This window comes from Toxorhynchites rutilus, chromosome 2 (assembly GCF_029784135.1).
Source record: "Toxorhynchites rutilus septentrionalis strain SRP chromosome 2, ASM2978413v1, whole genome shotgun sequence".
NCBI lineage: Eukaryota > Metazoa > Arthropoda > Insecta > Diptera > Culicidae > Toxorhynchites > Toxorhynchites rutilus.
Window position 1 is genome coordinate 55,457,205 of NC_073745.1, and position 15,429 is coordinate 55,472,633.

Consider the following 15,429-nt stretch of genomic DNA (forward strand, 5'->3'; position numbering starts at 1 on the left):
AAAGTGGAAATCGATTTAAATGTGATAAAACACACTCCTTTAGCTTCTTCTATCTATATAAATAAAAATGGATCGTCGAATGTGTTGATAAGAGCAAAACTCGAGGAAGGAATTGTCCGATTTTGGGCTGTTTTCATTCTACCATATTTTCTGTATCAAACATTGATTCCATGTAACGGAGAAACATGTTATTTGCAAGTGGATGGAAAATCTTGAACGAGAATTGTGTCTGAAAATAATCTCCTAATAATAATATTATAATGACGAGTTTTGGTAGAAGTACTAGGAATGTTATAGTGAAAGGTAATTTCAAAGAGTAGATTATAAGATCAATCAATGAACAGTTCTGCGATTGGACCCATGAACGTGCGTTTAGTAAGAAAACGTGAATATCATAACGAAAACTTAATTTTAGGCGGGACGAAGTTTGCCGGGTCAGCTAGTACGAAATTATATTCTTTCGCTTGTGATCTTTGTGATTATTTTTTTTGACGTTCGACACTCAAATCATCAAGACAACCTTATTCAATCCTCCGTATATCCGAAATATCTTTTCCGTGATATAAAAAGGCATCACCTAATAACTGTCCAAATGTGCGCGAAATTATATTTTTCCCCTCGGGGCAATTCAATTACCAAGAAAACGATTTTGCATGTCCGTTCATCACGACAACAAAAGAGAAACTGACAGAGGTTGACCAGCCGACGCATCTTCCGATTACCGATTACCTTCATTCAAAATCATGAATTTTCCAATATAATATACTTGTTATGGTCATGAATGTCACCCTTAGAGGGGTGATTATGACAGAGGGACCGCCCCTTTCCAATTATGAATAGTACTTATGTAAAAGAGATTAACAGTTTCATTCTATATAAACGCTGAATCGTTGAGTAAGTATTATTTTTATTTACTGTAAATGTGACGATTCGCTACACGTTCTTATCAGGTGTCAATCTAGTCTGTCTTTTTAAGGGCCCATTAAAAGGTAATGTATACATTGTTATAACAGCATTGTCTGGTTGATAATCTTCATCTTTTCATCACTGCAATTCTACAATCACTAAGTGCAACGGTGACTCATACCATATCGTTCTGACTCGGTGCTCTTCATACTCTTCTGTCTTCTGTTAGCTTTCAATAACCTGATTCTACCGTCAGCAATTTTCCGCAATTACGCTCGGGTGCAATTATTTCCGAGTTCATTTTTTGACTTGAAGGGAAGCCTGATTCGAATAAACTCTCCCATCGATCTTCTGGTTGTCTGCTGATGAATAAAAGATTATGGCTCATCGTTTGGCTTGTCCAGTGGACCCATTAATCAATACTGTTCAATGTCAATCTTCGTGAAATTGGTCGGGGAAAATTTGGATGTATTCAAGGAAGCTTGAAATAATTGGTCGAGCGTATGTGACTGTCGTGCCCGAATACGGCCGCAATGCTTAGGAGTGGTACAACATTTGAACGCTGAGTCACGTTCCAATTACTGTTTTGTTTCACTTCCTATGCCCCAGCAGGTTAAATGTTTCTAATGTGATATTTGCGTTTCATACAATGTGACGCTAGACAGACCGGCGTGATAGGAATTCATTTGTCATTCTATATGACCATTTTTGATTTTGCAAACACTTTTTTCAAAGTATTTATCCCAAACCAACGTTAAATTGTACTTTCGAGTCCCTGGATTTCCCGCTGACTTCGAGCGAATGGATCTTTTTCCCAAAATCATTAACGTCGACAAATTTTATTGAGTACCAATATTGATTCAGCCAAACCAGTTTATTTTGTTCCGGTCGTAAACTGTACACCCGGGTGATTTGTGAATACTCTCACAGAGCAGGTATGTCTTTTCACACGACACTATTCCCATGCTATGCGAAGCAGAGAGGGTATGCAAATTATACCTGCTGTTTTTTTTTTGTTTATTATTGACGGTTGTTTCTCACCCAATTAGTTTAAATGTGTTTTCCCCACAATTTCGCCATTTATTTTCTCATCTCAGGTGTTTTGAGCACTCGAGGAAGACAGAAGTTACGCATCTGGGTTTGAATATTCTTATCGTGGGTGATGAATTGAAACGGTACTCACTTGGCGTGATACCGTTCCAATACGAGAATCTTTTGAACGAGATTAGATTTTTCACCGAAGTTGCCGATAACCGCATTTCGTTATGGCATCTCGAATGATGAATAGAAAAGATAATCTCGATTAAATCTTGTTCAATTTCGTTGAAATACAGATCGCAATTATTCAATTTGAATTTTGTGTAGTATACGCCCTCTGCCTCTGTGGAAAAATATGGACAAATATTGATTTAATGTGGACATTATATATACATTCTTCAAATATATACCGAGAATTAATGTTGAATCTTCCCGGTAGGACTACGTCTTTCAGTTAGAGTATCAAATCAGCAAACGGGTCACGTTTTTATGAAATTATGTGAACGTTAAAAATTATTCTCGCTACGAGCGAATTCCGATTATTTGCATACCAATTGAATCGTGAGATTTCTAAGATTCGTTTGATATGTTATACATTATGGTTCCCTAATCCCTAAGCGATTAAAATTGATGAAAATTGGAAGCATTCCAATTTTCCCATACATTTGTTCTGCCCATTTGTGCTCTCACTTACCCGTACCGTCAATAACGGGTTGCCAATGCACTCATTTCTGTCCGTTTTTTACTTATTTGGTATAAATAAGCCATCCACGATTCGAAATCACAGGCTCAATCCAGCTAGCGAGCAGACAACATACATTTTCCGATTCTGATATCACATTAATATACGGACACACCTCGATACAAGAATGGAAAAAATAGACGGTATTGCAAAACAGCCGTGCAATTTTGTTTGGCGGATGAGCGTCATTTTATGATTTTCAATAGAAAAATAAAATAAAGATATAGAAAATTTTATGTGAGAAAATTGAATATTCCTTTGTTCAAATCATTCACATTTCAGTTGCCTTCCGAAAAATGCTGACATACTCGTGATACACGAATCAAATAGGATAGAAAATATAAATTCATTGAAACTAACTGTTGTACAGCTGAAAAATGTCAAACAATATCTAAACGAAAACCCCTCATTCTGATTTATCCAATGGCAGAAGCAATTGATACCCTCTCAGTTGTGGTGTGAAAAAGCATGTAATCTAGCGATAATGATGCAACATGTCAAGTTGCATCGAACGAAGTAATAAATTACGTGACTGCGACATCCTCTGATAGTGAAACTCTAGACAGCGATCAGCCGACGTCAAATTTTAGACTGAGAGTTAATTTAAAAATTGCTCGCGTTGCTCAGTGCAATCATTCATTGCAATGAATCATGCGTTTGTTGAATATAATAAGGGTTTGCTATAAAGCATGTGTTTGGTGTGTTGGTCTGCCAGTTTGGAAAACTAGAACCAAACTCTTAGCTATCGGATTTGAGAGAAGCCATTGCCATTGCCGTCTGATCATTAGAAAATTCATTCGTCTTTGATTGTTAAATTGAAACGCAATCAAATTGGTTTATTGAAATTCGTCTCAGCTGAAAATGTCTCTAAGGCTTCAATATATATTGTGTCGGGCCCGAGCATCTTTGGTCCAATCCAGAAAAATATGTAACGGATATGGGAGCCGCACTACAAGAAAATAGAGGTTGTTCTGTTTTGTCAACCAAGCAGAAGTGAGTAAAAAACTGGGACCAAGCCGGAAACGGGTGAGAACCAGTCTTTATCTACTGTTGTTTCGCTTGAATCAAGCAAGTGTTGTGTTTATAATTTTCAGAAGATGATTTTTTTTCTGAAAAGCATACGTTTGTTTTTTGGTTCAATTAACGCTCATTTTTTAGCATTGAGAACCATAATGTGGACATAATAATCGTTTCGTTCAAATTGGGGGTAAAACAAAGGTAATAAGCATGTAACATTGCGTCAGGCGAGAGGTATAAATGGTTTGACTCATTAACTTTCCTTTTTTTAATTTCACTCTAGATAGTGATCAGCCAACGCCGTAGACTGAGGTTAAGATTTAATATGAAAATTAGATTTTTTTTAAGTTACAACAAAATCACACATCAGGACCACAAAAAATACGAAAGAATCAGCTATAAAATTTCGTTTCTTCCTTATTTAATGTGGAAAGTGTTAACTGAATAGTAGGCAAATTGAATGCAATAAATTCGTAGTTCTATGTTAACAATGGCGTCGTGTCTTGGGCACCATCATCCTATTTTTTTAAAGTTGGTCTTACTGTCAGTGTTCCTAATGTCAATTTTGAGCGCGATCGGTCAGATTGCTTCCAGCGTCATTAAACACGTGTTAACATTTTCGGGTAGGTGATTTTTGATATCGTTAATTCTATTGGTCGAATATATTGTGTGAAATTTGGTGTTGCAAACAAAATTTCTTGTGCCGGAAGGTTGAATGTATTCTGCAACATATACATTTGGTGGCTCAACTATGTCTCAAGCACGGATGTATGAATGGTATAAGACATTCAAAGACGGTGGAGAAAAAATGAACGGTTTACCACACCAAAGACGACCATCCACCTCTTCACATGATGAAAACATCAAAAAAATAAAAGTAATGGTGCTCGGAAATTGTCAATTAAGTTTGAGAGAGATAGCCCGTGAATTAAATATTTCGAACGAGACCGTTCCTTATATTTTGGTGGTGGTCTCATGCCTCTTATGTATGAGAAAAGTCGCAGCACGACTAGTCCCGAAAAAGCTCAATTTTCTTCACAAACTTCATCGCAATCAAGTGGCTGAAGACATGCTTGAATGATCAAATTCGGACCCCACATTCATCCAACGCATAACGATTCGTTATTTGACATCGATCTTATATATAAGCGGCTTAGAATGCAAGGGGTGGAAGTGACTTGATGGATTTCTCTTCATCAACTTTTTGTTTAGTTAATAACTCAACTGCAAAAACGTTCCAATTTAAGTTCGTTAAGAATCCGACACACTCTGTCCAACTTCTATAAGACCACCCTGATTCTATTTCGTTGCAACACAAACAGTTTTCAACATTTCAACAAGATACATTCATACATTGTTGAATGCTTAGAATAAAGTATATTTAACGTCGATTTCGTTCAAAAGAGTTGTTTGTTTATTTATTGTGCTTAAATATGATAATTTCAGGCTGATTTACATGTCAATAATGGTCAACCTCGCCATTTTGGCTAATAACCTGTAAAATTCGTGTTAGAATATTATTTACCCAATGTTACTGAGCGAATTTCCCGATATTTTTCCATGTTTCCGAAATTGCGACCTTGAGCTCTTCAATCGGGGTTTACCTTTTCCCTCAGTGTAGATTCTGCATACAAGGATCCCCCTAAGATTTTCAGCAGGATTCAATTCTGGAGGGCGAGCTGACCAGTTCAAAAAAATAAGTTTTTGGTCCTTAATTCATTGCTTTGTCTCCGTGCTGATATGAATAGTAATGTTTTGCTGTAATGTGAATTTTTTGTGACGATATCAACGCAAAAACGGTAGGAGAGAGGATTCCAGATTCCAGTACCAGTATTCAAGGATTACATGTATGTAATCCTTGAATAATGTGGAAGCTATCTTGAGCACAGAATCCCGCCCAAACCATGCACGAGACTCCATCAAAATTCCTGGTTGAAAAATACTGTTCCTTCTTCTGTAAATCACGCCAGTTGAAACCGTCAGAACCATCCTAATTGAACTTTTTTTCGTCAGTCAAGAACTTTTCGTTATGGTTTATAGCTAAATGTACTCTTTTGGAAACATTCTTTGTCATAAAATACCATGTCCCACTGTCGCTTCATGTGGGCTTTGGCAAAACTCAGACGTCTTCCGATGTGTAATGGTGTAAGATAAGGAGTTTTAACATTTTAACACGCGTCGCCCAACGCGACGTTTTTGAGTTTCTTGCAGGGCCCAACTTGCGAATAAATTATTAAATGAAGATCAAACTTAGTTTGTAGATAACTTTTACATGATCTAGCAATGTTTGTTTTCAATTGAAGACGAAATGATGCCAATAACACATGCCAAAGTCATATAATAGGGGTTTTGCAATAACCGGCAGTACAAACCATTCGTACTATAAATTAATAAAAAGTATAATATAAACAGTATAATATTATAGTTATGATTTCATTAATTTTCTTCATATCCTATAGTTACATTTAGGTGCCTATTCTATCAAATTCCTTCCAAAAATCCAATTCAATTTGAACGAGGAAAGTGTCACCCATATCTGGGTGACGGGGCGTCGAAAATGTTAAACCCTCTTTATGTGAGGATTTTTCACCAAAACTTGACGAATTGTCACCCGAGTAACATTTAAATTGAAATATTGCTTTATTTGCATAAGCGATTTTGAGGTATTCAAAGCTGTTCTAGCTATTTCCCGCTTATCCCGGTCAGAGAGCTTCGATTTACGTGAAGCTCTCTCCTTCTTAGCGTATCCTTGAAGATTCGTCAAATAATTGAGCACTACTTCACGGGATTGTTCAATCCGACGAGAAATTTCTCTGATGTCAACGTCTTGGTGAAATTGCGATTTGTATTTCTTCTCTCTTCGTGAGCACTTTTCCCTTCGGCATTTTCCAGATTTATTGATCAAAACAACTAAAACAACGGAAAAATGTAACTGGTCTTATAAGGACCGTATCGTTATTTATGGGTACGCCTTAGAGTCTCCGTCTGAAAAATACTATAGCTTGTTTTGACAGCTGTTTATTTTTCTCCTGTTGTTGACACAGTTAGCGTTCAGTTAGCATTGTTAAAAGATCGTTTTTTCCTAAAAGTGCAATCATGAGAGGGCTAACAGAAGAAAAACGAAAATCCATTGTGACCAGATACTGCTCCGAAACAGGAATATCAATGAGAAAATTGGCGAAGGCGGAAGGAGTAAGCGTCCATGCGGTCCAAAACGCTATCAAGCGATTTGGTATGTATAATACATTGAAGGATCTACCCGGTCGCGGCAGAAAACCTGGGCCATCCAAGCCAAACTTGGATAAAAAGATTTGCAGGCAATTTGAAAGAAAAAAGGAATTATCGATACGGGATTGCGCAAAAAAGTGTGGAACATCAATCGGTATGGTTCAACGTGCCAAAGAACGTAACTCACTGAAGGCATATAGAAAGCAAAAATGTCCCAAACGCAGCCAAATTCAGGCAAGTTCCGTGAAAACCCGTGCCCGTAAGCTTTACGATTGGATTTTAAGCAAACGCGAACTGTGCATCGTCATGGATGATGAAACCTACGTCAAACTGGACTACAAAACTCTTCCTGGGGCACAGTTTTACACTGTAAAGCAAGGAACAGATGTCCCGAACGCGGAGAAGTCAATTTTTTGCGAAAAATTCGGTAAGAAAGTGCTGGTTTGGCAAGCTGTTTGTCAATGTGGCATGAAATCATCTCCTTTCTTCACTCTCGGGAATATGAATGGTGAAATTTACCGGAAAGAATGTCTCCAAAAGCGTGTGTTACCGCTCATCCGAAAGCACACTGGTCCGACACTATTTTGGCCTGATTTGGCATCATGCCACTATGCACGTTTGACCTTGGATTGGTATCGCGAGAATAATGTCGATTTTGTGGAAAAGGAGATGAATCCTCCAAATTGTCCGCAAATAAGACCTATTGAAAAATTTTGGGCTTTGATGAAGGGACGACTGCGGAAGAAGGACAAGGCAGCCGATGACCTTGAGCAGTTCAAAAAGGATTGGATAAATGTGAGCAAACAAGTCGATGAGACGGTTGTCCAGAACCTAATGAGGGACATCAAGAAGCAGGTGCGATCATTGGCGCGAAAATCAGAATCTTGATTATTTTTTACTGTTACTCCTTTCTTTCATTCATAAGATACAATATTTTGATATCAGAACTGAAAAACAAATGCAATATTTGAAATAAAGCTGTGTTTTGAGCGTACCCATAATTAACGATACGGTCCTTAGAAACTTGACACTTGAAAAATACAAAAACATTCGTTTATGCTCAGCGTTTGCACACACACATATGAAAATCATGCAGTGTTTGGTAGTCACCAATACCAATAAACTAGGATCTAAGTTAAAGCATTCCAGCAGCAAGATCATATCCTGGTCTTATAGAAGTTGGATAGAATGTAGATGAAATTCTGACCTATCTTCCACATTGTCAAATACAGCTGGGAATGTATTTGCAGCTAAGTTATGACCAAAAGAGAGAGTCAATGTAGAGAAATCGATCAAATCACTTACACCCCTTTCATTCTATGCCCCTCAATTGTCTTTATTTTGTAGTGTTAGTTTCCGCACAAGGAAAGTTTTCACTTTTTTACATTTCTTATATGTTTTGCAGTGACATTGCAGTAGGCATCCAATTGAAATTTGCCTTCGTAGCATTGAGCCTCGTATTCTGTTGATGTGAAGCGAAATTGGTACTGGATTTTCAGGTTGATAAAACACACCTTCAAATTTTGGAACCATGACGAACATCAGAAGGAACTGACGGGATTAGGTCTACCAGAAGATTCATAACTAAGTGGTATTTCTTCTCAATTTCGATGAAACTCTGAAAATGTGACAAATTCGCATAACAATAAACCCCTGTAATAGCCCCTTCTACGATGGTTTAACTGGTGTTGTTTACTCGACATCCAGCAGACTGAACATACAATTTGTAATAGTACATCGGATGACCATAAAAGATGGTTACGATTTCGCGAGTAGCAATCACTCGTAACTGGGTCCAAATTTAATGGCGCGACCAAGATGATTACTAATTGCACTGAGTGCCACTCTTCGTACTAAGCCACCACCATCAATGCACAATACGTGGGTAAGCTTAGGGATTTTGCTCCGTAACTCAACACCATATCACTCCCAACAGCCAACAGCCATTCGAAGCAAAATTAGTGCATCTTCTCTCATCGTGTCGTGGTCGTCATAACCGCCCACACGCCGCCGCGGCAGGCAGGAAAAGTAGGATCCCTCAACCAGACACCGGTCTGCCGCGAAACACAACACGCCGCGTAGAAGAAAAGTGATGACTACTGCATGCATAACCATTTTACGCTTCGTACGCGCGATATTTTTCCATTTTTGTTTTGGGTCGCTGCTTTTCGCGTGCCGCACTTTCCTCCAACCAGACGGCAGCGTGGGTGGGGTTGTGTGTGTGTGCGTGCGCGTTGCTGTATGTACATTCGTACATATGTTGGCGGTTCTGATCATCACCACATAATACGCCAAGCCTGCGCGGCACCAAAGTACCCGGTCTCAATGGTGGCAGAAGGAATGGGTAGCTGTTTACCTAGCCATTGTTATTGTTACGTATGGATTCCCTGCAGCAGCTCTTGCCTGTCTTTGACGCTTTTCAACATCAGTCTTAGATGTTTCGAGAGAATCTTCAATCTTGGGTCTTTCCTTACAGAAAAACAAACCATTTTTAGCAGCTTAAGGACGCTGCAGCTTATATGGAGTGGTCCTCCAAACGATCTCTCTCGAAAATGTTTGTTATGCAAATTGTCATTCGAACGCTGATTAATTATACCTGTCCTAACAGTGTTGGTACAAACCCAAAAACGATGGCGCAAGCAGGGCGTGATATTGTTTTTTTCTCTCGTTGTTGCCTGCGGACGTCGTTACCGCGCGCGGGGTTACCATTTTAAGAGATTTCGTTTCGAAGACCGGTTCCATGGGATCATTCTGTCTTTCGCACAACAATGTGCTTTCTCGTTGGCGAGTAGGTTCGGTTTGACCGACTTGTGAAGGTAGCCTCGTTCGCAGATTTGATCTCCCGGTAGCCAAAAAGCGGGGCGTTTGACTTGGTACGCCACAGAGAAATGTCACAAACTGAAAGAAGGTACTTACGAATCGCGTAAGCGATTGCTGAAATGGCTGCAACACTTCTCACCATTATTATAAATTACCTCTGCGTGATTAATTCACGTAGTCATTGTGTGTCTTTTTGAAACTCAGATTTTGTATTTGCGTAATCAGTGTGAAACCAGTTTGCCGATTGTCGGCGCAGTATTCGGCAGCTAGTTTTAGACACAAATTGAATGTCATCGGAATAATGACTTGTTTATTAGAGATTGTTATGAATATTTAAAAGAAAAAAACATGGTTTTTGGACGAAAGCTATATCTTGCGTAATGGGTTGAATTTGAATACCTTATTTTTCATTCAATAATACGTAATTTTCCCAACCAGCTGCAAACATTTCCCACTTGGAACGAACAATAATTGTAGAGTGAAAAACAATTACTTCGCGATGCGACTATTTATCTGTTTATCTTCTTCTTCTTCTTCTTCAATGGCACTAACGTTCCTAGAGGAACTTCGCCGTCTCAACGTAGTATTACTTGCGTCATTTTTATTAGTACTTAGTTGAGATTTCTATGCCAAATAACACGCCTTGAATGCATTCTGAGTGGCAAGCTCTAGAATACGCGTGATCACAGTGCAAGTCGGAGGAAATTTCTTTGACGAAAAATTCCCCCGACCAGAACGGGAATCGAACCCGAACACCCGGCATGTTAGTTATGACGCTAACCACTCGGCCACGGGAGCACATTGATCTGTTATCTGTTTATATCACCTTTAAAAAACAAGTGCATAATATTCACCAGAGTAAGGAAATTACATTTCGGTTTATGAACAGTTTTCATTATACGGGCCAAGGTGTCGACTACCTTGAAAAACCTTGAAAATCAAGGAATATCAGTGAATTTCGTCATCAATCTGGAGAAAACAAACTAAATTCCGCTAATTACAATTTTGATTATTGCAGTAATTAGAAAATTCTGATGACACCAAGAGCGGAGAAGGTCCAACTATGGCGTGATAAAGGGCGCTTTATGATGATGTTTGGCTTTGTCCCGTATCCCAAATCGGAGCTCGATGAAACTTTGAAACGCTATACTCTGTCGTTGGTTTCGACGAGCTTTTGAACAAGACTACAAAGAGGCTGCAGATGGAACTGAATGTTAGATTTTGAAATGAAGAAGAGATGGAGGTGGCGAATCGTTACATGACAGAACGTTTCACAGCATTAGAGATCAACTTAAAGCTTTTCAAGAAGGTCTGGGAATTATATTAGGTTGGGGAAAAAGTAATCCATTATTTGTGGGTGAAAATCAAAACTATTTTTAATATGCTTCGGATTGTCCGACTTGGGTCAAGTATTGTTGCAAAATTTGTTGCCATTCTAATGATGTCTCTATAAAGGAGTATTGGTTCTTATTAGTAAAAACTCTAGCAATAGATTTTTATAATCATCTCTTGATACCAATTTTTTATCACTCTGGAAATTTTGCAATGCGAGAGAAATGTGGTTATCGCTTGGTGCCAGGTCCGGACTATATGGTGGATGAATTAAAACATCCCAATTAAGCTCTTGGAATTGTGTGGCCTTGCGTTCTCCTGATGGAACACAACATCTCTTCTGTTTGCCAGTTCTGGACGTTTCTGGTCAATCGCTAGCTTCGAACGGTCCATTTGTTGACAGTAGAGATCTGAATTTAGTGTATTGAAATTTAAAGAAATTAAAAAAAATTTAAAAAAAATTAAATAAATAAAAATATATATATAATTTATAATGGTTTATGACAAGAGTGACCGCTAAGTCACCATCATCGATGTCGCTATTCCACTGAACCGACCGAACCCTTGATGAGAACCACGGACACAAAATTTGTAAGTACCGCCCATTGGCCGTGGAACTCAAAGAATTGTGGGGGCTGAGTGAGGTCCCAAGAATTGTTCCAGTCGTTCTCTCTGGAACTGGAATTGTCCCGAAGGCTCTTCTTAAGGTGTTGAACATGGGGAAGAAATTGCCCGGCCAAAAGTTGCCAAAAGTTGGCTTTAGCTCCTGCGCGATTGTCCGACAATTCCTGGGTCAGGACAGCACGTCAGAACAGCACGAGCATGCAGATACGCGCAATCCGCAGAGCCTAATCACCCTTTGGCATTCAGGAGCCCGGGACAGGTGAATATTCTGGCTAGGTTCGCCTAGTTAACCCTCTAAGACCCAAGTTTTTTATTTATCTAAAAAAACCTATTCCACTTTTATCTCGAATTTCCGACTTTCAACATAAACTACTCCTAGCAGATAGCTGCCAGCAGAAAACCAATGTATATGTGTGATAGATGAAAATATTCTAAAGACGTTCTAAATAGGTGAGGTGAACATTGAAAATAATGTCCGAATAAATTGAAAAGAGAACCCGTGAAGCCCGTCTAAAAGCGGGCTTGGGCTGTAGAGGGTTAAGAAGTAAGATAAGTCTGCCAAAAAGAAATAAAATAAAAAAATTAAGTTGCACGTATTTTACTGTTGCAGTATAGGCACCATAAACACCATTCACAATTTCAGCGGCCTGGCTTGCATTCTCGCCTTTACAAAAGGAAAAGTGTAAAATGTTCCGAATTTGCTCTATGTTGACCTCTATTGTTAACACCCTGTAACTCACAACTGAATGGAATAAACCAAAAAAACAGCAAAATATTGTCACTATTACAACGACTATAAACTTGAAATGTATGATCGATATTACGAGAGTGCAATTCCAAATGGAATCGTTCAAAATGGCAGATTTTAAAAACATGTATTTTTCGAATGAAAGTTTGTATTTCGTTTGGGTTGGAGGAAATATATGAGTTTTCCACAGCAAATCTGGGAATTTTTTGACTCAAGCGTAACTTTTAAAAAGGGCGTATCGATTTTAGTAGGAGAAATCTTTGATAATTTATATCTAAAAAACTATGAGCCGTACCGAAATAGTGTCTTAGAAAGAGTTATAGCGTATGTAGCCTATTATAGCATGAAAAAAACATACACTGAGAAAAAAAATTAGTACCCTTTTTTTTATATACAAAAAAAACTTCAATTTGCAATATATTCAGGTATATATAAATATAAATATATATATATATATATATATATATATATATATATATATATATATATATATATATATATATATATATATATATATATATATATATATATATATATATATATATATATATATATATATATATATATATATATATATATATATATTCAAAAGTATCATCAATTACCACATCGTTACAAATCGCAAACAAAGCCCATCGTGTATGTACCTCCCGCTGCATGCTACTTGTTACGTGTAAGGATCACAAATGAGACACCATTTGTGGGTGTATTGCGAGGAATCATCAACAGATCGCGTTAGGCTCTAGTGAGCACCGCTCGTTAGCGAAGCTTTTCTTGTACAAAACAAGTGGGTGGCTTCAGTTCCGCTTAACGAGATCGAAAGAGCCATGCGATGCGATTTGTTTATCGATATTTGGGTCTCGCGTTTGCTAAATCAGGCGTTCGAAGTAGTAAAGTAGGAGCTTGGAAAATGGAAAAATGTTACTGCCCCTGTGCTCAGTATTTTGCATTTTGTTTCCGTTCAGGTCTATATGCGCGATACACTTTCAGCTACCGGCTTCGAATGATGCGAAACTATTTTGTCAATAGATGGAGAGCACCGTTGCTAATTTGTATGTTTGTCTGTTCCAGAACAATCGGGGTCAATCCCACGACGATGTCCTGGGAGTGGTCACACATCTGGACCACATGGTGACACTGCTGCTGGTTGAGCTACATCATTGCAACAAACTGAGCTTGCCGGGGGCCCCAGCCCCATCGGCACCCTGTCTGGAGCATCTGTTAAGTGAGAACCTGCTCGATAAGCTGTACGAGTGGGGCATCAAAACCGGAAGGTAGGAAACGTGTTATATTATTTTAATATACTCTCTTACTCCACATCTTGTTGCAGATATGCTAACGCCCTCCGATTGGAGCAGTTGAAGCTCTATGAACAGCTTGTCAGTCACAGCCGACACCAATTGTTGGTGCATGAACCGTTCCTAAGACCACTGCTTAAAATATTAGCCTCGAGTCAGAACGAAATATACCCTCCGGATGTGGAAAAACGCCTGGTGATCCTGCTAAACCAACTCTGCGTGGTGCTGATGCAGAATGTTCACCTGCTAGATTTGTTCTTCTTCTCAACCGAACAGCAGAACGGCAGTGGGGGACATACGAAGTACGTAAGCTGTAATGTTTTTGATCAACACTTTTGGAATAATTTGTTTCATCTATGTCCTAGCTTCATTATTTTCTCCCTGCTAATTCCGTACGTACACCGGGAGGGATCGCTAGGACATCAGGCCCGTGATGCACTACTCCTGTGCATGGCTTTGTCCCAGAAGAACTCCAACGTGGGAACGTACATCGCAACGTATTCGTCGATTTGTCCCGTCCTGGTGACCGGCCTTGGTGGTCTATACTCCCGATTGCCAAATCAGATCGACATAAAAACCATGGATTGGTATCGAATCACTACGGACGATGTAACGGAGGTACCCGAGCTTACGCTGTTCATGAATTGTCTGGAATTCTGCAACGCCGTCGTTCAGGTGGCACACACAATGATCAGGCAGCAGTTGTTGGACTTTCTGTATCAGGGATTCCTGGTACCGGTGCTTGGACCGGCGATTTTGCAGGTGATGTTCGGGCTCTATTTGTCTACCGTTCTGTAATGTAACCCATCTTATCAGCGCACATTCCCATTGCTTACACATATTTTATCTAGACCGGTTAACAATCCTTTCCTTGTTGGGGGTAGATGGTGTCGGCGTACAGATTGTGATTGTTACATAAACCAAAACCTAAACGCGGAAGGCGAAGGCTTGGATGTAATTCGTTGATCATCTCTCCATAAGTCACGATCTCTTGACAATCCCCAGTTCCGGTGATGGTCGGTAGCGTAATCATCTAAGTGTTGTGTTACTTTCTTATCGCTCGTCAAGTAGTGTTTGGCCGATTCCATCTCACAAGACAATAAATAACTGGATCCAAGCTCAACTTCTCCGGTTTCAGTGTTAAATCGCATTGAGATCAGGGGAGAGTTTGGTCCGGCATTTTTTTTCTCTTTGGGATGGAATTGCTTGCGTTCCTATTCTTCGGCTCATATCAACCGCGTCGCGAATTTGTCAGAAATAACTAATATATTTTGAATTTTTCTTTTCCCTTCCAACAATTTTCTCGCTTGGTCCCTCCCATCCATTTGCTTCCTTGGTGATAAAACAATTATACACACGTGTCTCTCCCTGTAATACTTCCTTCTCCTTAAATCGAAACAATAAACAAACAAACTGTTACCCAATGACACGCGGTGAACAGACATTTAAAGGTAGAGGTCAATTCCAGACAAACGTCGAGTCGCAGGTTTCGGCAATGGCGTATCTAGATCTCATCATGCGCTCGGTAACCGAACCGGGGCTGATCCAGGTGATCGTCAAGTTTCTCCTGGACATGGACAAATTCGATGGGCAGCGGATACTGGACGTGTTGGTGGAACGGTTGAACAGTAACGACGCGAGGGTATGTCCTCGATTGACCCTCGAAGTAATTCATT

At 39.2% G+C, this 15,429-nt stretch overlaps 1 protein-coding gene across 6 annotated transcripts in view; it reads left to right on the forward strand.

The window, feature by feature from the left end:
• Nucleotides 1-15,429, forward strand: part of LOC129764413 (FHIP family protein AAEL005291) — a 51,886-nt gene that overhangs the window by 26,456 nt on the left and 10,001 nt on the right. For 5 of the 6 annotated variants that reach the window (XM_055763469.1, XM_055763467.1, XM_055763472.1 and 2 more), the window contains 4 exons: nucleotides 13,527-13,729; nucleotides 13,786-14,055; nucleotides 14,119-14,515; nucleotides 15,195-15,395. In XM_055763469.1, coding sequence (XP_055619444.1) covers nucleotides 13,527-13,729; nucleotides 13,786-14,055; nucleotides 14,119-14,515; nucleotides 15,195-15,395 — 1,071 coding nt within the window. The remainder of the gene's footprint in view (nucleotides 1-13,526; nucleotides 13,730-13,785; nucleotides 14,056-14,118; nucleotides 14,516-15,194; nucleotides 15,396-15,429) is intronic. The other variant, XM_055763471.1, reaches the window with a different exon arrangement.